This window comes from Peromyscus californicus, unplaced genomic scaffold (genome assembly GCF_007827085.1).
Source record: "Peromyscus californicus insignis strain IS unplaced genomic scaffold, ASM782708v3 Scaffold_12__1_contigs__length_115047231, whole genome shotgun sequence".
Taxonomy (NCBI): Eukaryota; Metazoa; Chordata; class Mammalia; order Rodentia; family Cricetidae; genus Peromyscus; species Peromyscus californicus.
The window spans coordinates 106,052,253-106,078,585 of NW_026294413.1; the positions used below are offsets into that span (position 1 = coordinate 106,052,253).

Here is a 26,333-nt window from a genome sequence, read left to right on the forward strand (position 1 = left end):
CAGGGCCACATGAGCCACCAGTCTGATGATGCTTCCCTGGGAGATCCATTGCTCTCTGAGAATATGTGGCTACAAGGATAGCTGGCATTCTCCACACATGATTTCTAGAGGAACCATGACAAACTGGGAACAGGATGAGTGAAATTGCTCAGGGGAAGGATATGGAATGACTCTGCATCTATTGAGAAGAGCCGTGTTTCATAGTATGCAGAGTTTGTGAGTGGTACAGCATTCATCATTCAAACCAACCAAAGTACAGAAGAGAGAGAGAGAGAGAGAGAGAGAGAGAGAGAGAGAGAGAGTAGTCAGTAGAGACGTATGTTGAACTGTGGACCTTCACCAGAAAGCAAGAATATATATAGTAGCTGCACACAGAGAAACACAGACACAAGTATGATTCCTTGCATAACACTCCTGTACACATAACAAGTAATTCCCAAATCAGCTTAGTCATCAAAGGCTCACTAATGAGCATCCATCTGGCAAAAGTCCATCCTTACTAAGTACATGCACAGATAATTTCTTCATTGAGTTATTGGCATACGGTCCTTTGGCTCACGTCCACTTGTGTAACTGCCACTACTGAAGGCCTGATGAGAAGCTGGGGTTGCAGAACAGCAAGGGTTAGGAAGCCATTGTTGAACATCTGTGGACATTAGGCTAGCACAAAACAGTGATAAGAACGTACTGTTGTGATTACACAATACGAGTAACTTCCAGCTTGTTTTGTATGTAGTTCTTACTATAGTGCTAAGAATCTTCAGTTTGTAGTGAATGAACAGGTTGTCTTCATCCCCACTGCAATCCAGGCACAGACTGAGTGCTGGGAAAGGTGCAGGGAGAGACCTGCGAAGATTCCTTGTCCTGCTAAGAAAAGAACCACTTCAAAGTGTGTTTGTGGGGATCTGAAAAGGCTAGGTCTGTTGAAAGATGGAGAGAAGGAATATTCCTAACAGAAATGAAAATATTTACTTATGTTGAATCAACATCTTTAGAAGCAAATGTCAACTGAGCTAATTATTAATGTCAGAATTCTATTACCTTCCCCTTGGTGATCCATGGCAGAGGATTTGTTCAAAAGAAAAGCCTAAATCACATGGCCCTTGGCTAAATTACCGTGAGGAGGCAGCTACTCAGTGAAAGGAATGTGTGTGGTACAATTCTGAAAATAGAGCAGTGTCATGGGGAAATCATGATTTGCCCAATAACCCTGTTTGTTTGTTTTTTTCCTAAATCATGGTAAGCAAAACACTCACCCAATGGAAGGTGGCATCAAATATTTTTGTGGAAATTGTTATTTTAATGGGAAAAGTTAAAAATCAAATCAAAACTAGTGCATAAACTTCAATAACAACAACAACAACAAAATCTCAGTAAGAACCAGCTCTGTACTGTCCCATCCCTTGTTCTGATTTGACCATTTGCCCACTTTGCTCTAAAATTCCGCTGCATTTGGCTCATTCCTCACCTAAGCAGGTTTCGTGTGTGTTATGATTCTTTCTTGGCCACAACATAATTTCTTACTGATAGGGAACATTGCCTTTTGGGTCTGGAGAGTCCCGCAAAGGCTTCTATGCTGCTGATGCTACTGCAAGGTGATTGGATCGCAATGATGCTAACCTCACTGGTTGGTAAGTTCGCAGCTGAAGGGACCATTAGGAGGTAGAGGCTGGCTGGAGGAAGTGGGTTGCTGGGGCTCCTTTGAAAGTTGTATCTTTTCCCTGGTCACCTCCCCCACAATCCAGCCACATCTTATCCTGCTTCCTGGTCATCGTTTGACAACAGGCTTCTCTACACCATGTGCTCACACTGTGCTTCCCTAACCCGCCACAGGCCCAGAAAGAAGCAAGGCAAGTGAGTCTGAACTGAAACTCTCAAGTCAATGAGCCTTTCCCCCTTAGAACTGATTTTCTTAGATGTTTCCTCACTCTGATGACCCAAGGAACACAGGGACAGAGTGTTCTTTATATCAAATTTCTCACTTTCCCAATACTGTGTACTATACTTAACAGCTACTTAGTAAGTACTTACTAAATAAAAGAACCAAGCAAATTGTCTCAGCTCCTGTGGATATTAACTAAATTCCACTCCTTTAGAGAGATACATAAGGAGTGCAGAGAAGTCACAGGACATTAAAACCTTCTGCATTTGGACTTCATCTTGCTGTGCTTTTGATGTTTATTATATTTAATTGAAACTATTTTATTCCATAATCACAGACTTTCAAGAAGTCATAGATGTTGAACTGCATAAGACTTTGGTATTATTTATCTCTCATAACTTCACAGGTGCATACTATGAACTATCTCACCCCTGTTGCCCCTTCTCTTCCCTCTAGCTTGATGAAGGACCACCCAGAGTCACCACTGGCTCTTTCCTCTCCTTCCCTCCCAGGTCCACCCCATCTACACCTCCTTAAGTCTTATCCTTTGACGCATCACAGACAGGGACTAATGTCTCAGGTCCTCAAAAGTGGCCCACTGACCCAACTCCACTATGGTTGCTCATCTGGTGTATACCACCGACCCATTCTCTGCGTAGCTTCCAAGTGGCCATTTTACTGTGAAGACACAACAATAAAACTTTGATTCCAACGAGCTAGCAGCTCACCAGTGGATGTGTGTCCTGCACAGTCCAGTCTCCATCAGAATGCGTACACTTCCCTCTCTTTACCTCCTTCTCTTCCACACCTCTCTCTCTCTCTCTCTCTCTCTCTCTCTCTCTCTCTCTCTCTCTCTCTCTCTCTCTCTCTCTCTCTCTCTCTCTCAGGCTGATGATCTGCATTCTACCTCAGTTCAGTTGTCACTGAGTAGTGTTTCCTTGGCTTAAATGGTCACACTGTGTGCTCTCCTATCATTGGGCGATTCCTTCCTTTGGAGCACGGAGTAAACCCAGAAGAACTCTCTTCCCCACCAGGCTCTGAGATACTTGAGAGGGAGAGGATAGCATGAGTGTGTCCTTCATTTTTGTATCCAGGTGTTCGGGGAAGGACCTACAGCAAATAGACATGGAATTTGAGTTGTTCCCACTGTCATTTATTAAATTGTAATATTCTCACTTGGCTGATTAGATTTCCACCATCACCTCTGTCTTCTGTCTACACTGGACAGTTACCGAGACCCTACCCCCCCCCCCCCCAATCCTACACTGTGTTTATATTGCATTACAGGGCTGGAGTTTGGGACAAGTCACCATTGCCTTCTTCCATTGTGGGCAAGGATTGGTTCTCCTGAGCCCTGTTCCCTCACAGGTCTATCTCAGTACTTTGGTCATAGAAGGACTCAGAATTGAATTGGAACTGAACAGAATTGAATAAACTATCCATTTATGAAATAATTTGCTTTAGAGTTGCCAGAATTAAATGGCTGCTCCAGTGGCAATATAACTCTAACCCACTAATATCATTTGATCCACCAAGGAGCTAGCTAATTAAGTAGGTGGGTTAAACAGATAATCTGCTGGGGGAAGAATGTTTTAGCTGGAATCCACATAATTTTTTAAAAATCATCATAATCTAGGAGCTATAATTCTTTCTATTTTCCACCCAAAACAAAAATAGGATCTTGGCAAGTGGTGGCTGATTTCTGGCGTCAGAAGAGCAGGCCACACACCTGTGTGCCAGATGTGCCTTACAGACACAGCTCCCCCCAGCTCCTCTGCAAAGCATGCCCCATGCTGACTCCTTCCTATAGAAAAGGGGGGCATTGGTCTCCAGCCTTTCTGCAGGCTAGGTTCCCCGGTGCTCTCCTGTTTTTCTTAGCTTACAGGCCCCTTCATTGAATTTCAATGTCTTGAGTGACCTTTGCCAGCACAGGAGGCCTTAGTCATTTGCTCATGGATGACTCTGCTTTATCTGCTTGTTTGATTTCTGCCTGGCGCTTTTCTGACTTATATGACTAGTGTGGGGCTGTCACAGCTTTCTCTAGCCAGATCAGCCACATCAGCATCAATCCTAGTTAATGGATGATCAGGTCCTCAGGATTTCCATGGGGTGCCTGAACAGTGTCATCTGATACTGAATGTGGCTTTAATGAGAATGAATGGGGCTCGATAACGGATGGATCTGCATTGATAGACGCTGGGACAGGACACCTTTGTGGCCCCGCTTTGTCTCCCTAAGAATGCCTCTGCAACTGAATCTGGGCCATTTCTATGCCACTGTGCTAAGAGCTGTGGAATCTCATTCATCTCCTCAGAGGCCAGCTTGCCCTGGAGGCCCATCTGTTTGAGTGGATACAGAAAAATGTCACGGACATGTGGCCTGTTCACGCACATTGCCACTGAGAGCTTTCTGGTTATTAATTTCTCTGTTTTGTAATGACTCTGGTCACACACATTCTGGTAACATTTGAAAAAGAAAAGAAAAAAAGACATTTTTATTGTAATTTTTAAAGTGCAATTTTAAAAGATTTAAAGACAACTAAATAAGTGTTATTTTATTGTATTTTTAATATAGAGTCTAATTGGAGACACTCTCACCCCCACAGGGATTTTAAAATGCGTTGGACAGTATTTTTTAGTCCTTCTTAGCATAAGATGCCCAAGGCTGTGTTTTGGCCCAGAGCAATTTTGAGGCTGAGAATTGTTTTGTGCTTGGAAATGGTTGTTTCAGCAGCAGAGAAACAACATGGTCGGAACCAGAACAGGGCTGAAAGTGGTGCTGTCTCCCGCAGGCAGGCGGCTAGTGTGACACAATAGTTAGGAATGTGCCGGGCTTTCCCCTTAGACCTCTGCGGAGCTGGGGCCAGCTGCAGAACTGAAGAACTAGTCGGGGGGAATAAGAGACGCTTTTTTATGTTTGTCACTTTCTAGGAAATTCCCTGAACTTATTTTTCAGTCAAGAAATCAGTCTTAAGTGCAGAATGTGTGTGCGTGAGTCAATAATATCTCATACAAATGGATGCATAACTCACACAACACAGGAAACAGTGGAGTATTTGTTAAAAATAAATGGGGCCACATTTGTTCTGTTCCAGCTGTGAGAATGAACTGGTTCATTCAATCAAATGTGCCTAATGCTATAAGGTTTTCTCCTGGCCCCAACGGTATTAAGAAAGACTAGAGCTTCCTGGGTACCAGAAAGAGCTTGAACATGTCAACTCATTTTATCTTTCTTGTAAGCCTGGGAACTGACTGAACCTGAAATGGACTCAATGAAACCGAAACCTTGCACTCTGCCTCCAAGTATAACTTGCCTCTCTTCTCAAGCAGATCACAGGTGTGACCCCACAGAGCACTGTGACTGCACATTATAATCAACTGTGCCAGGACTTGTGTGGCAGGCTACTGTCATATTTCATCCATACATCATGAGCTACAAACTTTTCAAACTGTGCTTATCATTACTTTGAAATAATGTAACATTTAATAAATTATCTTACACCATAAGGTGGATTTGGAGAACCAAAGTCAAATACTCACTGCATGATTTCCTACTCAAACATGTGAACAGATAAGGAACACCAGGGTTCATTCATCACCACCCAGACCATCCTGATACTGCTCTTGTGTTCCCTCACACCCTTGTCCCATCTGCCTCTTGAGGACTGGCTGCCATGATTTTATCTGGAAGTTCACAACACTTCCTTACACCACAGAAACACAACCATAATTAGAACACCATCAGTATTGAAATCATTTAAAATATCCTTTTATAATATTTCCATGATTGGAATTCTATTACAGTTTCTTATAAACTCAATAACAAGCAAGGTTTCACAGTCACACACCAACAGAAGTCGATACTGTGATACCAGGCTTTACAAAATAGAATCTATTACATAGTCAGTTGATAAAGCCAGGAGCTTTGTGTGTGTGTGTGTGTGTGTGTGTGTGTGTGTGTGTGTGTGTGTGTGTGTGTGTTTTCATGTGTGTATGTCTGTGTATACATTTGTGGGTGTACACATGTATGCATGGTGGGAGGATGTGCACATGAGTGTGTGCACGTATATGTCTGTGTGATCTCCATCTTCATAATTTGATTTGAGGCCTGGTTTGAGACTCATAGGAAGGGAGTGGAAAGGAGCTGTTCATTGATTGAGTGATCAGTTAGGGAAACTGTAGAGTTCCTGTATACAAAGACAGGACACCATGCACCTTGACTTTGAACCCTAGCCCTGCAAAGAAAACCATGGGTCACCATGCCTCATGTCACGGTTTCCTTCTTTCTATCTTTCTCCCATGGATGAGGGAGAGTTCTACAGAGGGAGATTTCAAGTTTGTAACTGCAGAAGTTGCTGGCAGGTGAACTGGCTTCTCATTATACACGTACTTGAAAAGTCTATTCTAAATGTACTATGGTGGATTACAGGGTCTTCCCTGAAAAGTACAAGACAAACATGACTAACTAACACATGAGTTATTTGTGTCAGTCCCGGTGTGTGGGTGTTTTTCCGAATTCTCATGTGCATTCGAGAGTTCAGAATACAATCTTTAGACCTGGATCTGTGTGCCACTGACTACACAGCTTGGGGAGTGTTCTCTTTAACTATCTTTGTGGCCAGCATTCATTTATTTGGAAAACTGTTGTTTCTTAATCTTTAGAATAGATTTACCTTAAAACATGGACTAAATACTTGTATAAGAATGTTTCTAGTAGCATAATGTCATATGTAATGAATATATGCAATGAGAAATTTTAATTGTAATAAATATTACAAAATATTTTGGTGGGTGGGAAGATGGCTCAGTTGGTAAAGTTCCTGCATGCAAGCATGAGGACCTGATGTTATATCATATCTCTAGAAGCCATGTTAAAAATGATAAGCATAATGGCATGTGCCAGTAACCCCAGCACTGGAGGAAGCAGAGACAAGTGAAGCCTTGAATCTTGCTGGCAACTTAGCCTGCCTGAACGGCTTCAGCTGAATGAGAGACTGTGCTCCAATAAACAAACAAATAAATAAATAAATAGGGAGTAAATCCAATATTGGCCTATGGCTTAGACTTTACATTCACACATATGCATGTGTACACATGGGTACACATGTACACATATAATGCATACATGTAAATTAATTCACTATTTTTATCCCTTTAATTTCCTTCTTTTGTCTTATCGGTCCAGCTAGTGCTTCAAGCACAACATTAAAAAGGAGTGGGATTAGTTGATAGCGCAGTTTCATTCCTGATTTCAGCAGGATTCACTTCAAAGTTTTCTCCGTTTAGCATGATGTTGGCTATTGGTCTCTCATACAGAGCTTTTACGAGGCTGTGGTATTTTCCCTCTAGTCCTACATTCTCTAGGACTTTTATCATGAAGGCATGTTGGATTTTGCCAAAGACTTTTTCTTAAATGATTGAGATGATCATGTGAATTTTGTCTTTAAGTTTATTTACATGCCATGTTATATTTATTGGCTTGCAAGTGTTGAACCATCCCTACATTTGAGGGATAAAAGTCAACTTGGTCATGATAGATTGTCTTTTTGATATGTGTCTCTAATCTGTTTGCAAGTATTTTATTGAGCATTTTTTAGTCTATGTTCATCAGGGATATTGGCATGTATTTTCTTTTTTATTGGTTACCTGGTTTCAAGTGATCACATTAGAGAGATATTGGCCTTGTAGAAGGACCTTGGAAGCATGCCTTCTGTTTCTAAGTTTTTAACTAGTTTAGGATGGATTGCTGGAGATCTTTGAATGTCTGGTAGAATTTTGCTGAGAATCCATCTGGCCCTGAACTTTTTATTTACTTTTAACTGAAAGGCTTTTTCATTACTGTGTCAATCCTCCTTTGTCCTGAGTCTCCTCAGGTTGCTGACTTCTCACTTTGATTTCGGTGGTCTGGCTAATCTAGAAATTCATCCCTTTCTTTTGTTTTCTAACTTGATAAAGAAGAAGTTTTAAAAGTCTTCTTATAGTATTCTGAATTATTTTTGTGTCCGTTGTAATGTTTCCCTGTTCATTTCTGATTCTGTTAATGTGGGGCCTCCCTTGGTTAATTGGGCCAAAGCTGCCAATCCTATCCATCTTCTCAAAGAACTGGCTCTTAGATTCCTTGCCTCGTTGTTTTCTTTGTTTCTATTTCATTGGTTTCTGCTCTGACTTTTATTATTCCTTACTGTTGACTGGGTTTGGATGCAGTTTGTTCTTGTTTTTCCAAAGTTTTTAGTTGAACTGTTAATCCATTTATTTGTGCTCCTTCTGATTTCTTGTAAGTTTTTTTATTTTTTTAATGTGGATACTTAGAGCTATAAATTTCCTTCATGGAACTGCTTTCAATTTGTCTCAGAGGTATTGTATTGTGTTTTCATTTTCATTTAATTACAAGAATATTTTTATTTATTTCTTGATTTCTTTTTTGACCCATTCATCATTCAGTAATGAGGTAATCTCTGTATCTCCATGAGTTTTCTATTTACTGGAGATTTGTTCACTGTCAGTTTTAAGTTTTATTGCATTGTAGTTATGTATTATACACAGAGTTATTTCAATCATTTTGAATTTGTAAAGGTTTGTTTTACATCTCAGGATGTGGTCTGTTTTTTTTTTTTTATTTTTTTTTGTTTTTTTTTGTGGTCTGTTTTAAAGAGGCATCCATGTATGGCTGCAAAGAATGTGTATTCTTTGGTGTTTAAATGTGATATTCTCTAGATATGTATTAAAATCATTTGATGTATATTTTCATTTAATTCTATTGTTTTTCTGGGTTTTTTTTATTCAAATGACTTGTCTTTTGGAAAAAGTGGGGGATTAAAATTAGCTACTGTTAATAGCTTGATATTAATGTGTGTCTTTAAATCCAGTAGTACATTTTTATGAAATTAGTAACATAAGAATTTAGTTACATATATGCTTAAGATAGTAATGTCTTCTTGGCTAACTGTTGTCCCCTTGATTAGGATAAAGTGCCCTTCTTTATCTCCTCTGGTTAATTTCAGTTTGAAGTGTATTTTGTCAGGCATTAGCCAGTGGCACCTCTCACTTCCTAAGCCCTTTAGCCCGGAGAACTCTGGTCCATCCTTTCATTCTAAGGCAATGACTACATTTAGATCTAAGATGTATTTCTTGTGGATAACAGAAAGAGGGATTTTGTTTCTTGATCAACTCAGCCACCCTGTGTCTTTTGATGGAAGAATTGAGGCTATTAATACTTAGTTATCACTGAAATGCATATTAATTTCTGTCATTGTGTTGATGATTATTTTACTGTTGCTGTTTGTGTTCTCAGTGATACTTTGAGCTCTAATAATTATGGCTTCATATTTCTCTCTGTAGTCTTTTGGTTGTACTCATTCCTCTCTTCAGCCCAAAATATTGCTTCCTATATTTTCTGTACATTTGGTTTGTTGGATGTAATTTTTTAGACTGTATCTATCATGGAAAGTTTTTCTTTCTCCTTCAACTGTGTCAGATAGTTTTGCTGGGTATATTAATCTAGGTTGGCTGTCATGACCTTTTAAGATTTGAAATGCATTGCTCTAGGCTCTTCTGGCTTTTAAAGTTTGCAATGAGAAATTGGTTGTTATCTTGATGGGTTATCTTTATATGTGACTTGTGGAGTTTTTTTCTTGCAGCTTTTAATACACTTTCCTTGTTCTGTATTCTTGGTGTTATAACTGTGATAGTCTGTGGGAATTTTCTTTTCTGATCTTGTGTCTTTTTGGTCATCTGTGTGTTTCTTGTATGGATATGTCTTTCCTTCATTTGGGAAAGTTTTCTTTTATGATCTTGTTGAAGATCTGGTTTATGCCATTGACTTGGGATTCTTCTTTCTCATATATGCATATAATTTGAAAGTTTGGTCTTTTGGTGGTGTCACACATTTACCATATGCACCTTTCCTGTGTTTTTAAATTGTTTTCATTCTCCATGTCTGTTTCCTCCAGATCCTCTACCTTACTTTCAAGTCCTGATATCCTACATTCTGCTTGATTCATTCTACTTGCAAGGCTGTCCTTGGAGTTTTGGAGTTAAGTTATCGGGTTTTTCAGTTCCTTGTTTGTGTCAGCTTAGTTCTTGTCAACATTTCTATATCTTTATTAAATTCCAGTGTAGCTTAGAGTTTTCCTGCCTGGCCCATGGTCAGGACAAATCTCTCTCACCTGCCAGTCCCACAGCCGCTCAGACCCGACCAAGTAAACACAGAGACTTATATTGGTTACAAACTGTATGGCCATGGCAGGCTTCTTGCTAACTGTTCTTACAGCTTAAATTAATCCATCACATGCTGTTTGTCATCCTGGCGGCTGGCAGTGTCTTTCTGACTCAGCCTTCCACTTCCCAGCTTTATTCTCCTCCTTGTCCCGCCTATACTTCCTGCCTAGCCAATGGCCAATCAGTGTTTTATTTATTGACTAATCAGCAACACATTTGCCATACAGACCATTCCACAGCATTCCAGTTTTAAATACTGGAAAGTTTTGGTCCTGTCCTTTATTGTGTTGGCTTTTTTTTTTTTTTTTGGCATCATTCAGGCATTCGTTCTCTTTACATTATTTCACTTCAATTTCATTGAATTGTTTCTTCGTGTCTTTTTTAAGCACCTTGACCTATCTTTTAAAGTTTATTATTGTTCTTTTATTTTTTTTTTTTTTTTTTTTTTTTTTTTTTTTTTTTTTTGGTTTTTCGAGACAGGGTTTCTCTGTGTAGCTTTGCGCCTTTCCTGGAACTCACTTGGTAGTCCAGGCTGGCCTCGAACTCACAGAGATCCGCCTGGCTCTGCCTCCCGAGTGCTGGGATTAAAGGCGTGCGCCACCACCGCCCGGCTAGTTCTTTTAAAAGTCTATGTCCTGGATATCATCTAGATAACTGTCTTTGGTATCTCTATAGAACTGATAGGTTTTGGAAGGGAGATGCTGGCTTGATCATGTTGTTTATATTTTTGTGATGAGATCTGGGTATGTGGTATTCTTTTGTTCTGTATCTTTTTGGATAGAGCAGGCTGGAGCAAAATAGAAGATGTGCCAGTCTGGTTGGGGCTAGAGTTTGGAAATGGCTTAAGTTAGATAAAGTCAGCTAGGCACAATAGGATGTAGGTCCCAATCCAAGTCTGGGGTGTAGGGCAGATCTAGAGTTTGGGGAGGGTGTGTGGATGGAAGGATCTAGTAGACTCAATAGGCTAGACCATGTCGAAGGATGTGCAGGTTCTTTCTGGGTAAAGAGGTTGAATGTGATGTTGGAGGAGCCTGTGAGTTGAGGGGCAGGCAGGGAGGATTCCTGTGGATGCCTAGGGGTTGGTTGTCAAGCAAACAGGGCTGAACAGACTAGGCGGGGCAATGACTGTGGGGCCTGGGCTAGTTCTAGGGAGTTGGAGGAAAGTATTTAGAAGGCAGACTCACTCGCAAGGCTAGGCACTCAGGAAGCATGTGCAGGATCTGGCTGGGTGGAAAGGTTGGATGTGACATAGAGGGGCCTGTTGCTAGAGTTTTCCTGCCTGGCCCACAGTCAGGACAAATCTCTGACACCCGCCAGTCCCACAGCCACTCAGACCCAACCAAATAAACAGAGACTTATATTGGTTACAAACTGTATGGCCGTGGCAGGCTTCTTGCTAACTGTTCTTACAGCTTAAATTAATCCATTTCTATTAATCTATACCTTGCCACATGGCTCGTGGCTTACCGGCATCTTCACATGCTGTTTGTCATCATGGCGGCTGGCAGTGTCTCTCTGACTCAGCCTTCCACTTCCCAGCTTTATTCTCCTCCTTGTCCCGCCTATACTTCCTGCCTAGCCAATGGCCAATCAGTGTTTTATTTATTGACTAATCAGCAACACATTTGACATACACACCATCCCACAGCAGGGGCCCCTGGCTAAGTCTGACTATTTTCTTAAAGCTCACTCCAATGTCTTCCACAGTGTATAACCCCTGATGAGATCCTGCAAAGAGTAAAATATATTGTTAAAAGACTGAGTCCACACTGTGGCAAGATGAGGATTTACAGTCTGTTTGAATTTTATTATATATATATACATATATATGTATATGTAATATAATACATATATAATCTTTTTATTTGGTTTTTTCCTTCCATATAAAGACTATGTCTTTAATGCAGTGCTTGCCAACTAAATTCTATGCCTTGACACAGAGTTAGTATCATTTTTAGATCTCGTGCCTTAAACCTTGAGCCTGATAGTAGATGAGTACTCGAGTCAGAGTCTCTGTCCCACCTGGTCCCTCTGAGGCCCTCCCAGGCTATGAGAGGATGAGGAGATCAACTTTACAGATCCACTTCCTCTCATCTATTTTTAGAGCACAGTTAGAAAGCTCTATTCTTTGGAACTTAGCTGATTCTCAATTTGTTTAAAATACATCTATACTTATATTTTACTTCCCAGAGTAGATACTTTCCCTCAAATTATAAGCATGTTTCAATCTTTAAATGCTAAATAAATATTCAATACTTCCTATTTAAATTCACTGATATGGGAAAATGATAATGACTCCTGTTCTATTAATTTTCCTCTCATAAACTGAATATGAAAACATACCAGAAGTTTATTTCAAATAAAAATGGATATAAAAGCATAATCAGTTAATTATAGCTGTACCTGTCTATATTTTCCATATTAAGTTATTTAACAGCAAGTGCTTTGGAACCTCAAGCCTGTCACTTTATGTAGCTCTCTTCCAGCACTGTACCAATCATGAATGGACATTTAGGAATCTCAGTCAATACTGGAGTGATCACAATTTTCATATGCAATGTGGCATGCCATACATGGTCTGTAATCCCAGCCAACTAAAGGCTGGATGTCTTCCACTAAAAGGGCCAAGTTAGCACTGGGTGAGTAAGCCTTGTCTGAGGCCTAAAGCCTAAATGGAATGTGGATGATTGCTTCAAGAAAGGAAAAATAGGGACTGGAGAGATGTCTCAAAAATTAAGTGTGCGTACTGCTCCTGAAGAGAAGCCCAGTTCCCAGTATCCACATCAAGCAGATCACAACCCTCCTATAACTCCAGCTCCAGAGAATCTGATGCCCTCCTCTAGCCTGTTTGAACTTCCACCCACATGCACATATACATAACTTAAAAATTAAAAGTAAACAATAAAAACAAGAAAGAAAAATGCACAAGAATTTGACCATTGAAAATGCACTAAAACCAGCTCTGGAAGCACAGCTGTCTCTCCTGTGACTCATTTTGTCTCTGTTGTCAGACACCTTGGTTCTCTGTCTTCATGTCTCCCTATACTCACACATGACTTCCTAGACTCCTAGTTTCTTCCAACTTAATATTCTGTAACTCTTTCCATTTCTATATCATCTATCATCTGCCTGTCATCTACTTATCACCTATCACCTGTCTGTCTGTTTAGCTATCCTTCTACCAATCCTTTAAAAATCAGGGCTGTATTGGTATTTGTTTTACACTCAAAAGCAGCGCAGTGTAAATATCTAGCAAGCTAGCTAGCTAGATAGATAGATAGATAGATAGATAGATAGATAGATAGATTTCTATCTATCATCTGTCAGTCATCTATGATCTATTTTTCATCAATGGATAGCAAGATCCTGACAGGCCAAGGGTTTCCTATCTAGTGTAGAGACTCCATAGGGCAAATCCCTTCAAAGCCACTCAGAAGTCACTTGAACAGTCACTGGTCACCTGCTCCATCTTGAGAGCCAGACCTTGTCTCTAAGCAGCCATTCTGCTGGGGTTGCTTAGTAAATTATACAGTAGCAGGGCCATTCTGCTGGGGTTGCTTAGTAAATTATACAGTAGCAGGTATGGAAACATCTTGAAAGCAGTTCCCTATTGCTGCTTGCTCCAAGGAGACATTTATTCTGACTCATGCCCCATCTGTGGGAAAGCATCTAGGAGAACCCTGAATCCCGGTACTTGTGAGCATGCATGTGCAATAACAGTGGGCCAAGTGCTGATGCCCTAAAACCCCATGTTTACGTTGCTGATCCCGTAATTTATGGAACTGAAGTCTTCGACTTGCATGCATTCTAATGTATGTATAATTCTGTCTTCTTTTCTGAAAGTCCTGTTTTTACTTTGTGGTTAACAGATTGAATCTTGCAAAAATGACCTTAAAAGGAATATAAAGGACATTCTGAATATGCATGGAAAAAATCTTTACTATGTCACATGACCTCTCCTGCTGCAGAGGAAGCCATTCAGGCTTCTTCCTCCACTCACTTGGTGGTCTAAGGATACCCATGACTGCATCGCATTCCTAAACAGCTCTCTGCTGTTTCCTTTGCTCCTAAATTGAATTGCAAAGGGATAAGATATACAACTTTTGTGCCAAATTTAATTCTCCCATTGTGGCACTGTTTGGTTTGAGGTAAACATAACTTTATTCACAATACTTGTGATGAATATCCCAAATATAAGGCAGGATGCAAGATCACCAGGCAGGCAGAATGTGATTCAGTCACTTGCACTTTCTATCAGGAACAGCAGTAAATGTAATTGAGAGGATTTGTGCTAAGCTGAGCATTTTTGCTTAAAAACGGGTATTTTCTAGAAGCATTGGTGAAATACTAAGTGGTGCTACCTAGAACCAATGTATTAAATAAATAGAGAGGTTTAAGCTATGGCACATCAGGAAATAACCACTATGCCTATCATGTCTGTCTATGGTCAGTCTACAGGTTCTAAATCAGCCATAGAAAGGAAAGAAAAATGTCTGTTTTACATTTGAAATTTTATCTTTTTTAGTTCCTGTTTATTTATTGTTGTGTTACTCACACCAACCATGGAGCCACTAAATTGCAGTTAAGGGGGGGTGACGAGTGTTTTCTCTAAAAACCAACCTGTTTTGTTGTTTGGATTACATTTGAAAGCAGCACAATGCAAACAGTTCTCTCCAGGTGGAGGGGCGGGCTCCTCCTCTCAAAGCAGGCCCTGCTAAGAGTCCTCTCTCCAGGCTGTACTCCTCAAGTAACACACAGTTAGGGGTGTATATTCAGTGTCATTGCAAGTGTGTGACTAAGACAAGCCACATCTATCACTACTATCTATCATCTGTCTGTCTTTTATCTATCATCTGTCAATAATCCCTTTATTATCTACTATCTATTATCTGATCTGTCATCTATAGATCATATATCTATCATCTAACCATATATCAGTCATCTGTTTTTTATTTATTATCTGTGATTTCTCTGTCTATCTATCTGTCTGTCTGTCTGTCTGTCTATCTATCTATCATGTATATGTAGAGGGTGTTTGACATAGCCCATTTGCAGACCCATGACAGCAGATCAATTCCTCTTTGTTCAGTTCAATATGGAGCCAATACTGTCTCTCCTTTGCTATATAGGGTTAACAATTCTGACATCTGTCGACCAAACCTTATTTTAGCTAGCATCTTGAGTGAAACTTTTTCTTATCATTATTCTTTAAGTCCCTTTACATCTAGAATCTAGAACTAAGGATATGCAATCTAGCCAAGGAATCAATTTTACACCTAGCAAAACTGATATAGACTGTTTCAGAACATATAGATTTAAAAAATTCACTTAGCATGTACCATTTTTCATAAAAAGATAATGAAATTCTTTTAAAAAAGGAAAAAAGACTATTCAAATGATGAAGAAACAGAAAAAAAAAAAAGATGAAGACATGAAACCTGGGAACATCAGTGGAAGAAAAAAAGCCCTATCTGGAAATCCACAGGAGATAAGAAAAACAGCCTGTGAGCTCTGCAAGAGTAATGTCTTTACCTGTGGACTTCTTTTATCCTATGATGTCTTCTAAACTGTTTGTCACAAAGTTAGAGAAAAGTCTACTCATAGAAAAAAGTGTGTAAACAAAGCCACAGGATCAACATAACTCATAAAAAACAAAACAAAAAACAAACAAACAAAAAAAACTGTAAAGCTTTCCCAGAAAGGATCTATGAATGTAGTACATCATGTGACAGAGCTGGAAGACTGTCTTGCCATCGTAATAGAGGCATAATGTAAATGATGAAATGATTTTCACTTTTAAAGCTATGAAGTTAAATTGGGAGTAATAGTAGGGAGGTCTTATATGTAGGAGAGAGCTGCACCACACAAACAGTGGCAACCTATAGATAAGAAAATTTTATAAAACTATGAGAAAAGACTCTAAGTTGCTTTTCTATAAATATGGACACAGCTGATGACAAACAGCCCCGTGAAAATGGTTTCAAGTTGTGGTTTCCAAGGGAAACATTAAGGACATAGACAGGTTCAGAGCAGCTCTAGCGTGTAAGACAAGAGTCCGACAACCTCCATCCTGGGGCCGAGCCAGCGGGCCAGCCTGCCGTCGTGATAAACCATGCTGTGCGGAACACAGCGATGCTTATTCAGTGATGGCTTGTGTGAGGCTGCCTCATCCACAGCGGAGGTGAGCATCTATAGAATTCCTCCCTGGCTCATTCCACAAGTTTGTCACCTTCTCCTTGGGTGCAGTGGCATCTCTAATGGCCTTGTGAAAATGGGGCCCCATGGGCTGACCTAGAGGTTCTGATTTGCTAGGCCTCCATTGGGCCTGAGACATTGTCAGGTTTTTCATTTTTGTTTTAATTGAAAATATATTTGGGTTTTGGTTTATCCTCTCCAGCTCCTCTCATAACCTCCCTATTTCCCTGTGTGCCCAAATCCACATCCTTTCACCCTCTCATTAGGATACAAATAGGCATATAATAATAATAACAATAAAATAAAATCAGATAAGAACAACAGCAACAAAGGAATAGGAAAAAAACAAACAGAGGAAAAAGAGCCAAAGAAAAAGCCCAAGACACACAAGTAGACACAGAGACACATACATTTGCACACACAGAAATCCCATAGAGATACAAAACCAGAAGCCATAGTATATACACGAAGAACATGTAAAGAAAAAAGAAAATGCCCTGACAAAGCCTTATGAGATAAAGAAACATCCACAAATGCCCATGAGTTTGTTTTGTGTTGGCCATCTGCCAAGCATGGGGACTGTCCTTAAGAATAGTTTGTTTCCCCAGTGACAATTCAATGGGGGAAACACTGATTTTTCATTTGTGAGAAGTTATCAGTTGCTACTGGGTTAGGGATGAGGGCTTATGTCCACTCTAAGTTAGAACTCAGTCAGGGCTAGACCTGTGCATGCTGCCACAAGTATCTGTGGAGTTCATATATTCATCGGCCCCGCTCTGCTTAGAAGGCCTTGGTTTTTTTAGTTTTCTCCATTCCCACTGGCTCTGCTTCCTGCCTCCTCTTCTGCAGGGTTTCTTGAGCCTAAGGGGAGGGACTTGATCGAGTCATCCCATTTAGGACTGAGTGTTCCAAGGTCTTTCACTCTCCAGCTGTGAGTCTCTGTATCAGATCCCATCTACTACAGGAAGAGCTTCTCTGATGATGGCTGAGTGAGACACTGATCTATGGATATACCAGAAAGTTGTTGGGAGTCATTTTATTGCTAAGTTTCTTTAGCAGAACTGAAGCGTTTCATTTTGCCCTAGGTTCCTGTGGTTCTTGACCATCTCAGTGGTGTCAGGACTGGATTCCATCTCACAGAGTGAGGTTTGTGCTACTCTTGCACTAGCACGTTGTACAGAGAGGTCACCACTGTGGATCAGAGAGTTTGTAGGGGGGTTGCTGCTTCCCTTTCTCCTCTGGCAGCATGCCATGTTCCTTCCAGTAACGGGAACACTAGTCAGTACAGGGAGGCTCTAGGTGGGCGTGAGCTCAACGTCTCGATGTTCCATGAGTTGTGTAGGTGTGGTCTCCAGCAGTGGGACCTTGTCATCAGTTTGTGGAGGGCAAGCATAGCCTTGGCAGTAGCCTGGATTGTTTGGGGGTTCCTATGGGGTCCCTTTGTTCATCGGTTTGATTAGATATAACCCATTCCTGGAACTTGAGGCTTCATTTGGTGATGAGATGTCCAGATGGGGCTCTGTCTCCCCTGTTACCCGGTGATTCTGTTTGGATTACCTTTATATATGTATGTAGCTTAGGAAGCTTCTACTGAATTAGGTTTTGATATGACACTTCAAATGACCCTTGGTTTTAGCAGTCTCGCCCTGTATTCCTTCCTTCATCTCCTTCCTTGCCTCTCCCACTACCCATTTGATCCTCCTGTTACAGCCCCCCTCCAGTCCATTCATAACTATCTATTCTGTTTCCCCTTCCTAGGATAATTCAATGCCACCCTCTAGTCCCTTACTCTATACCTAGCCTCCATGGTTATATGGATTGTAGCTTGGTTGTCCAAGACTTGGCAGCTAACATCCACAAATAAGTGAAGACATACCATATTGTCCTTTGGGGAGTTACCTCACTCAGGATGATTTTTTTTTTCTAGCTCCATCTGACTTTGTTAGTTTTAACAAATGTTCAGGGGACTGTTAAGACTGCCATCTCAGGGACACACAGAGAACCATTTGTTAAAGGACCTATCTGATTTTAAAACATCATGTGCAGATATTGTGTTAGAAAATGTGGTTCAAATGGTGGGAAGTCTAAAGTTGGAATTGTGAATGCAATTTTTAGTGAAAATGAACATAAAATAAACCTGTGGTAAGAGAAAAGAAACAAGAGATAACTACCATCATTTAAAACAATTTCAATGTAACAAAAATATTAGTAAGACTGGAGGAAACATACTGCATTCATTAATGTCTTAGCTGAGTCTTCTAAGCTGTCATGAACACCATGACCAAGAGCAACTTAGGGAGAGAAGAGTTTATTTCAGCTTACAGAACCCCATCACAGTCCATCATCCAGGGAAGTCAGGACAGGAAGTGAAGCAGAGGCCATGCAGGGGTGCTGCTTACCGGCTTGCTCAGCCTGCTTTCTCATAGACCCCAAGACCACCTTCTCAGGGAGGCTCCACCCACAAAGGCCTGGCCCATCCCACATCAGTCATTAATTAAGAGAAGCCCTACAGGATTGTTTTTAGGCTAGTCTTACAGAAGCTTTTTCTCAGTTATGATTCTGGCCTCTTTGAAACTTCTAACTCATGTCTAGCTGACAATAAAGAAGCCAGGAAAATTAATAAGAAGCGGTCACAGGTACAGCGTGAATATTAAGATAGCAATCAATGCCTGCCACTACACACACACACACACACACACACACACACACACACACACACACACGCACGTCACACAGACTGTAGGTAGACCCGTGTCTCCCTCCCAGCTGGCTTGTGGAAGACACACTGCAGGAGAACAGTTTACATTGGAAAATAAAAACTTGACATTATCTTCTTAGTTTTAAAAAATATTTCTAAAATGTTGCTTGGTTACTATGTTTTAGCAAAATGCTTGTTCTCTGGATATCAGAGTTTGGATTTTCATTTACCACGCGCCCCCCCTTTTCTCCTGGCTCTTTCATGGATGATAAAATTGATACCGCAGAAGCTCCTGGGTGGTGGACCTGAGACCTCTCGGCCCATCTCATTTTCCCCTCCTCATCCTGTTCATCTGTGCTTTGCCTCAGGTGGGAAAGGAAGAGCCCAGACGAGCCCAGACTGAACTCAGGCATGAAGGGAAAGGGCTTGCTAATACCAGTGACCAGCTTTGTCTCCACAAGCCTGAAACAAAGGACATTTGCTACCAGGAATCCTTTAATCTGTCACACATGTGGACACGGGGGACTTCCCACACAGTCCACCAACGAACAGGACTTTTCCAACCAGAACTGTTTCCTTTCCCCATTATTAGCATAAATTATTCTGCTGTTGGCCCTGTTTCATCTATTTATTTATTTAGTTAGTTAGTTATTCTTCAAGATTTCGAGCATGCTGCACAGGCAGACAAGATGTTGGCAATCTTTAGGATTTGAAAGCAAGGAGAAAGGGGAGATTATTGTGGGTAGCTACAGTCCCCGGTTGGTATATATATTTAAAAAAAAAAAAAGACAGCTTTAAAAATCAGAGAATTGTGCCCTGCGGGGCGAGTTTGCTAAACTGTCAGCTCTCACAGTTAATGAGCTGGTTTGTCAGATGGAGAGAGACAAGACCATGGTAACAATGCTGAGCTTTGTGTGGGATTTCAACACCAGATTGACTGGGAATGTAGCAAATACTAAACGGCATTGTTTTATTTTCTAATTAATTTGCCTCAAACTACAAAACAAAAGTACTAAATATGTGGAATGGAGTATGCTTTTGAGATGAGAAAACACCCAAAGCATTTACCTCTGCTGAAGTAATGTGCATCCCACTCTGTTTCTTTTCATGCGGCTTGAGATTTCAAGAGACAGTGATGTTTTCGGTGAGGTATCGTCCTAAGGCTACTGTTCACAAACCGAATGGAAACACCATCTCCTCTTTAGAGTTCATGGTGTGCTAGAGAACCTGGACTTTCCCTGTGGACAGCGGTCCTTTTAGTACCCAGGGGCCAAGGACTGAAGGAAGGCTCAGGTGGATGGCATCTGAGCGAGGACAGAGCTAATGTCACACACACACACATGGATTCTCTCCTCTGTGGGTGGCAATTGATGTGACACACGACCTGCTAGATGTGCAAGCTCTGCCAAGGGCAGAGGAAATGGCACTGTTCAAACCCGTTTTAAGTTCTGCCTCTGCCACAGATGTGTGATGTGGGGGAAGATGTATAAAGCCATGGAGACTCAGCAGCTTGTCCAAAAAGTGGAGCTGGTCCCTGCAGCCCTGTGAGACTTCTCAGAGGCTCAAAGCTATGAGCTTATTTTACCTCAGGGGCCTGTCATGTGGTAAAGACACAGAGGTTATATTGGGACATCTTAGGGCCCATGAGTGCTCAGGAAGGTATACGAGTGATGGTTTTCCCTTCATCCACACCCATCTTTCTCTTCTTCAATTATCTGACCCAAATTTGAATCATAATATTTTTCTCTTCAAGGCTGCTATGATGCATTCTCCTTCATCTCCAGCCCAAAGTCTCTTTTCCAGCAAGCTTGCCCTCAGAAGAACATTATTTATTGAGAAATGCGTGTTTAAAGTGAACCTTCACCAAGTGTTTACTGTATACCAGACATTATTCTTCTGTAGAGGATCCCATTTCATCTTCTCTGTGATCCTCTAAAGCAAATTCTATAATTATCCACATTTTACACTTTTTAAAAAGCCCACTATATTGAGAAGTGAGATCATTTCCCCAAAGTCCAGACTCATGATTGAACATGGGCATCTGGCTCTAGAATCCTCTGTACAACTGAAAAGCTCCCGGAGTCTGAGTTCAGAGGTTGTCAACCAGTGGGCTCCAAAGTTTGGAAGATCCTGCTGGATGTGGTTACCATGGTAATGCTAATCGTGTGAAGAACACAGTCAGTACTAAGAACTGAGGTGAAGCTTCTCCCATCCCCACTCTCAAGGAATCCTAGGTAGAGAATTCATGGAATATGCTTTGTAGAGGCTGAGCAATTGAGCCCCCATAACTTCCATCAGAATTGTAAATCCCCCATGAGTGCAGGGACCATATTACACATCTCCAGTGTCTACACTCATACCTGAAACGTGACAGTTAGTCGAGTCTGATGGATGAGTGAGTGGTCCATCATTCACACTGATAGAGGGAGGAAAGGAAATAGTAACAGAATGAGTGTTGGAGTGATGGAGGGATGAAGTGATGGGTGGATAAATGAATGGACAGATTGAGTGAGGTAGGAATAGATAGATGGAGAAATAAGTAAATGGCTTGATGATTTATATTAAACAATCCATGTTTAATAGATGAATACAATGTATAGAACTTAGAAGATAGTATAGGCATACATTTTAAAATAATTACATGATAAATTTTTCTATATACATATGTATGAATTTACAAATGCAACCTGTTGAGTCCATTCAATGTTGACTGTACACGTGTTTCTAAGGCTGACTCTCCACTTGGTATTGGTTAACCAATTAGGTAGCACATCCCTGGGGAAGACTAATTCTCAGCCTGGGCAATCATTAATTGTTGTAGCTCTTCATCAAGGGGTGGGGCCTTGTGAGGTTTCCGTAACCTCTGTTGGCATGTTAACTAGGTTTTTCGTTGTGCAGTCTTGTTTAGGCAATCACACTGTTGGGATTTCATCTCTGTAGCTCCCCTGTCCTATACAGAAGACACAATCCTTCAGCAGACTTCCTGGTCCTCTTGCTCTCCCAGTCTTTGTGGTCCCTTATTGAAAGTTCCCTGAGCCTTAGATGGAAGGGTTGTTTTAAGTGTTAGGGTTAGGTACAGTATGGTCAGTTCTCTTCATTTTTGAACAGTTGTGGATTTCTGTAATACTCGCTGTCTTATGCAAAAAGAAGCTTCTCTGCTGAGGAATGAGGGCTACTCTTCTCTGTAGTATAAGGATACGTATTTAGAATGTAGTTGGAAACTATACTGGTTTAGGAAAACGGCAGTAGTGGGTTCTCCCCTCGCTAGTTGGCTATGTCTACAGTTACATTTATAAATTCCCTCCTTTGAGCGAGCCTTAAGTCCAATTATACAGCTGTTGGTTGCTCCCACGTTATAAATGCCGCTATTGCACCTGTAAGGCTATCTTGTCATGTTGATCATCATTATGGTCTGTAGATGTCACACCTGGGTGAGAGTACTGATTGCTTTTCTCTCTTGACAGCTTGCACCACCCTTCCTGGTACTATGCGAGCTGGTCCTCCAACAGGAGGCTTACAAGACAATTCCAGCTTAATTCTTCCAAATCTTGTGTCTGAAATGTGTGGTGTCTTCAGCAGTGGGAACTTACCTTAAAATTCTGGGAGGCAACCAAAGGCAGTGGCAATTGCCTGTATTTCTTGGAGTCTCTTGAGCTCTCCTAACCAATAACTCAAAAGAAAGTTTCTCGTGTCTGGTGCTGGAGTTTTTGTTGGATAGTCTATGGCTCTCAGGGGAGCGATGTCACCCCCAAGTAGCATTACTTCATATGTAATTTACATAAATATGGATTAATATGACTTCCTGTGGCTTCTTCAAACATCCTTAGTGTTATTTACCTTGGTATTGTTCTTGTGGGCGTAATAACAACAAGAAACTGACCTAAAATGTCCCGCTGGGTTCCTTGGCGTTCTTCACATTAAAATAGAGCTTTCTCTTGCAGCTGTATTTTCCCGTCGGTGTGCTATTCCAAATGGCCACAGTGAAATCCAAAGTTGTTCCTGTACAGGATGTGCAAGCTTGGTGGCACATAGGCTAGGCTACATCACACAAGCAATTTCCCTAAAGAGCAAGATTTTATTCATTCAGCAAATGCTTACCGGGTGCCTGTTCATGCTCAGGTGCTCTTCTAAGGGCTTGAAGCATAGATGCCAACAGGACAAACACTGTGAGCATGGGGACAGGAAAACAAATGCTTTCACGTGGCCATGGAGAAACATGAGGCAAGGAGAGATGGACTATAGGGAACGGAGTTCAGAAAGGAGCTTGTAGTTTAATAAAAGAGGATCAGTCATGATAAAATTATATGTAGATGTTTTAGCTTATACTATAGTGTTTGAATTTGAGAAAAATCAAAACCACAAAATAGTAAGTGTATGGGACCATGAAGGAATTTGGAGATCTGAATTATTAATAATTTTTATACAATAATTTGATAAAGTGAGAAATATCTTAGATTTGTGATGCATCGGTTGTTTGCTTGTTTTCTTACAGGATTAACAGCCCTGGATCTGAAGGTCCCTGGTGCCACTGAACCCTAAGCTGAGCAGCTGGCCAGCATCAACCCCTTCCTGTCATCAACAAAGCAAAATGGGAGGCAGAGAGAGCCTGCTGGGAGGAAGCCAGATCAGCAGGTGAACCCTCTTGCTTTGGCCAGGACCTTGTTCAGCCTCATTTTGCCCACGTCTGCCTCTTGCGTGTGGTTTGGGACCTGTAGTGATGTGTGCCCGCCCTGGAGCACCCGTCCTTCAGTGAAGCTTGAAGCATGAGCACCAGCAGCCACGCATGCCCAGTCCCGGCAGTGCGTGGACACATGACTCACTACCCAGCGGCACCCTACCCAATTCTGTTCCCACCTGTCATCGGAGGACTCTCCCTGCCTCCACTCCACGGTCTCCATGGCCACCCACCTCCTAGTGGATGCAGCACTCCCTCACCAGCCAGTAAGTACTGAGGGCCTTCGCCCTGGCTAAGTCAAGACAGTCTGGTAAACAGGCTCCTTTCTGTTATGTTGGTTTCTCTCGGTCTAGAATTCTACCCGAAATTTGGTGGGAAGAAATAGGTGCAGTGATGATGAAATATAATGTGACCTAAAAGGTGAACTTTAGGATTTGCCGTTTTTTAACAAGGCACAACAGTGGTCAGCAGATGAGGCTGAGGTCCCTGAAGAAACTGACTACTAGACCGTGCACTTCGAACTGAGAGATGGGACTGTAAAGGCCTCTGGTTCTCCTGAAGCTAGAGTCTAATTCACGTAATTTTCCCTTGGGTATTGTGTTACCGATGCTACCTATCAACTCCAGTCACATGGTTTGCTGTGTCCCTTACTACTTTAGGTTCTGTGCTGAGTTGCTTCTAACCCAAGATCATTTCTTGACTGATGTATCGAAAGTGCTATGAGAAAGGAAAAAGATTCTGAGATTTCTTCAAGCCTATAGAAAGTATTCCATAGCACATGGTTTTTAAGAGTTCTGTCTGAAGACCGAGCCATGAAACCAATGAGCATGTCTAACTTTGGGGAAATGCGTGTAGTTTTTTTCTGGAGATGGAAGGTATGTTGGCTCCTGTGATGTGGCAGACATTAGTGATGTGTTTTTCTATGTTCACTCTTTCTAAGAATCAGCTAGAGCTCAGTGTAGCCCTCTCTCTTGGTGCTTCATGTCCTGCTGATCCTGTGAAAATCCCTCCAAATACTGGTTTGTCTCTAAAAAGTTCATTATTTGAAGTACTGCCTTAACTTTGTTTGGTATTTTGTTCATGGTGCTCAACTTTTCCTCCTACCTCCTTCACACACAGGTAGAGGGGAGCTTGTCCCATGTAAAGATTCCTTTAGCATCAGCTATAGGGCCATCAGAATTAGCAGAGGGTGAGTGACAGACCGTTGGGATTTGGTGACATGGATGTGAATCACCATCACAGAGTGATCATGTCCGCTAAATTCTGACTTGCTTTCCATCTTGGAATGACCCAGTTGTAATTCATCTCCCCTGTGTTTTAGGTTTCTGGCCTTAGCACAGGACCATGAAAGTCTCTGAAATACTTAGCAACCTTCTCTCTGCCTGACACACAGCACATCCTAGCAGGTTTCTGTTCTCACATAGGAAGTGTATTTCATTGATATGACTGAGAAATTAAGAAAATAGGATTCCTATCCTGGGAATATAGCAGATTATACTCCCAGGCTGCCTGAAGCCTCCAAATTGACCAACAACCAATCCCAGCAACTTTGGGTTACTTCTGGTTCTGGTTTTACGGAAAGTTCAGTGTATATATGTCATATGGAGGAGAGTAATTGGTATTGCACATTGACGCACCTTTCTGGACAGGTACGAAAGCTCAGCGTCATGTTCCTCTCCATTTCCCATAGATTCCTTTGGGGTGGAGTGTTCTAGAGAGGTAGGCTTGGCTATGGTCAAACCCTGCTTACCTCCTGTTTTTATACATCAAAATTTATTGACATGCAAAACAGTCGTGTTTATATACTGCCTAGAGCAGGTTTGGGGCTTAGTAAGACTTTGTAGCCCAAGAATGCCCAAATATTGTTCCCCTTTATGGAAATGGTATACTGACTCTGCTGGGAAGACATGACATGGAAATATGAGTCAGGCCATCCCATATCCAACCTCGGCCTTTGCCTATGCCATTCACTTTTCTAAGTCCCCTCGGTCTGCTGGTGGCTCCATTTCTGTCCCGGTATAAGCAGAGAGATGTCATATCTGAGGCTCCTTTCACCTCATATACTAATAACACACAAGCTGCTGCTGCTGTTTGCTTGAGCCACATTGGCACTGCATTTTCTAGAACAAGTTGAATGGATTGCTGGCTGCTGCGTAGGATTCAACCTTTGAGGGGATTACCATTAGGTTTGAAGATTTCTTTGTTTTTGTTTTGTCTTCAGAAGGCCTGTAGGAAGGTACTGAGTGGCTGAAGCCTGAAAAGTAGCCAGAGTAAGGGCAGAGAAAGGAGATTCAGGCTGGAATCCTCAAATCTGGCTTCCTTCTCGCTCCTATCAATGACTTTTTCCATTTTTTTTTTACTACAGTCAAATCAAGTGAAGTTGCATAAGTGAAATTCATTAAGACATTTTTATGTGTTTGAGTGATTGCCTGCATGTATGCATTTACACAACATGCATGCAGGCACCCATGGAGGCCAGTAATGGATGAATCATGAGCAATGGATCCTCTGTAACTGGAGTCTTAGAAGGTTATGAGCCACCCTGTGGATGCTGGGAACTGAATCCAGGTCCTCTATAAGAATAACAGATTTTCTTAACCACTGAGCCATCTCTCCAGCCTCAATGAAACTCATTAAAAGGAGCTGCTGTTAAGACAGAGTCTATGA

General features: G+C 41.4%; 1 protein-coding gene across 1 annotated transcript in view; it reads left to right on the plus strand.

The window, feature by feature from the left end:
* Rarb (retinoic acid receptor beta) overlaps positions 1–26,333 on the plus strand; it is a 655,545-nt gene that overhangs the window by 283,955 nt on the left and 345,257 nt on the right. Inside the window, exon 2 of the mRNA XM_052734053.1 lies at positions 23,484–23,932. Coding sequence (XP_052590013.1) covers positions 23,755–23,932 — 178 coding nt within the window. The 5' untranslated portion in view covers positions 23,484–23,754. The remainder of the gene's footprint in view (positions 1–23,483; positions 23,933–26,333) is intronic.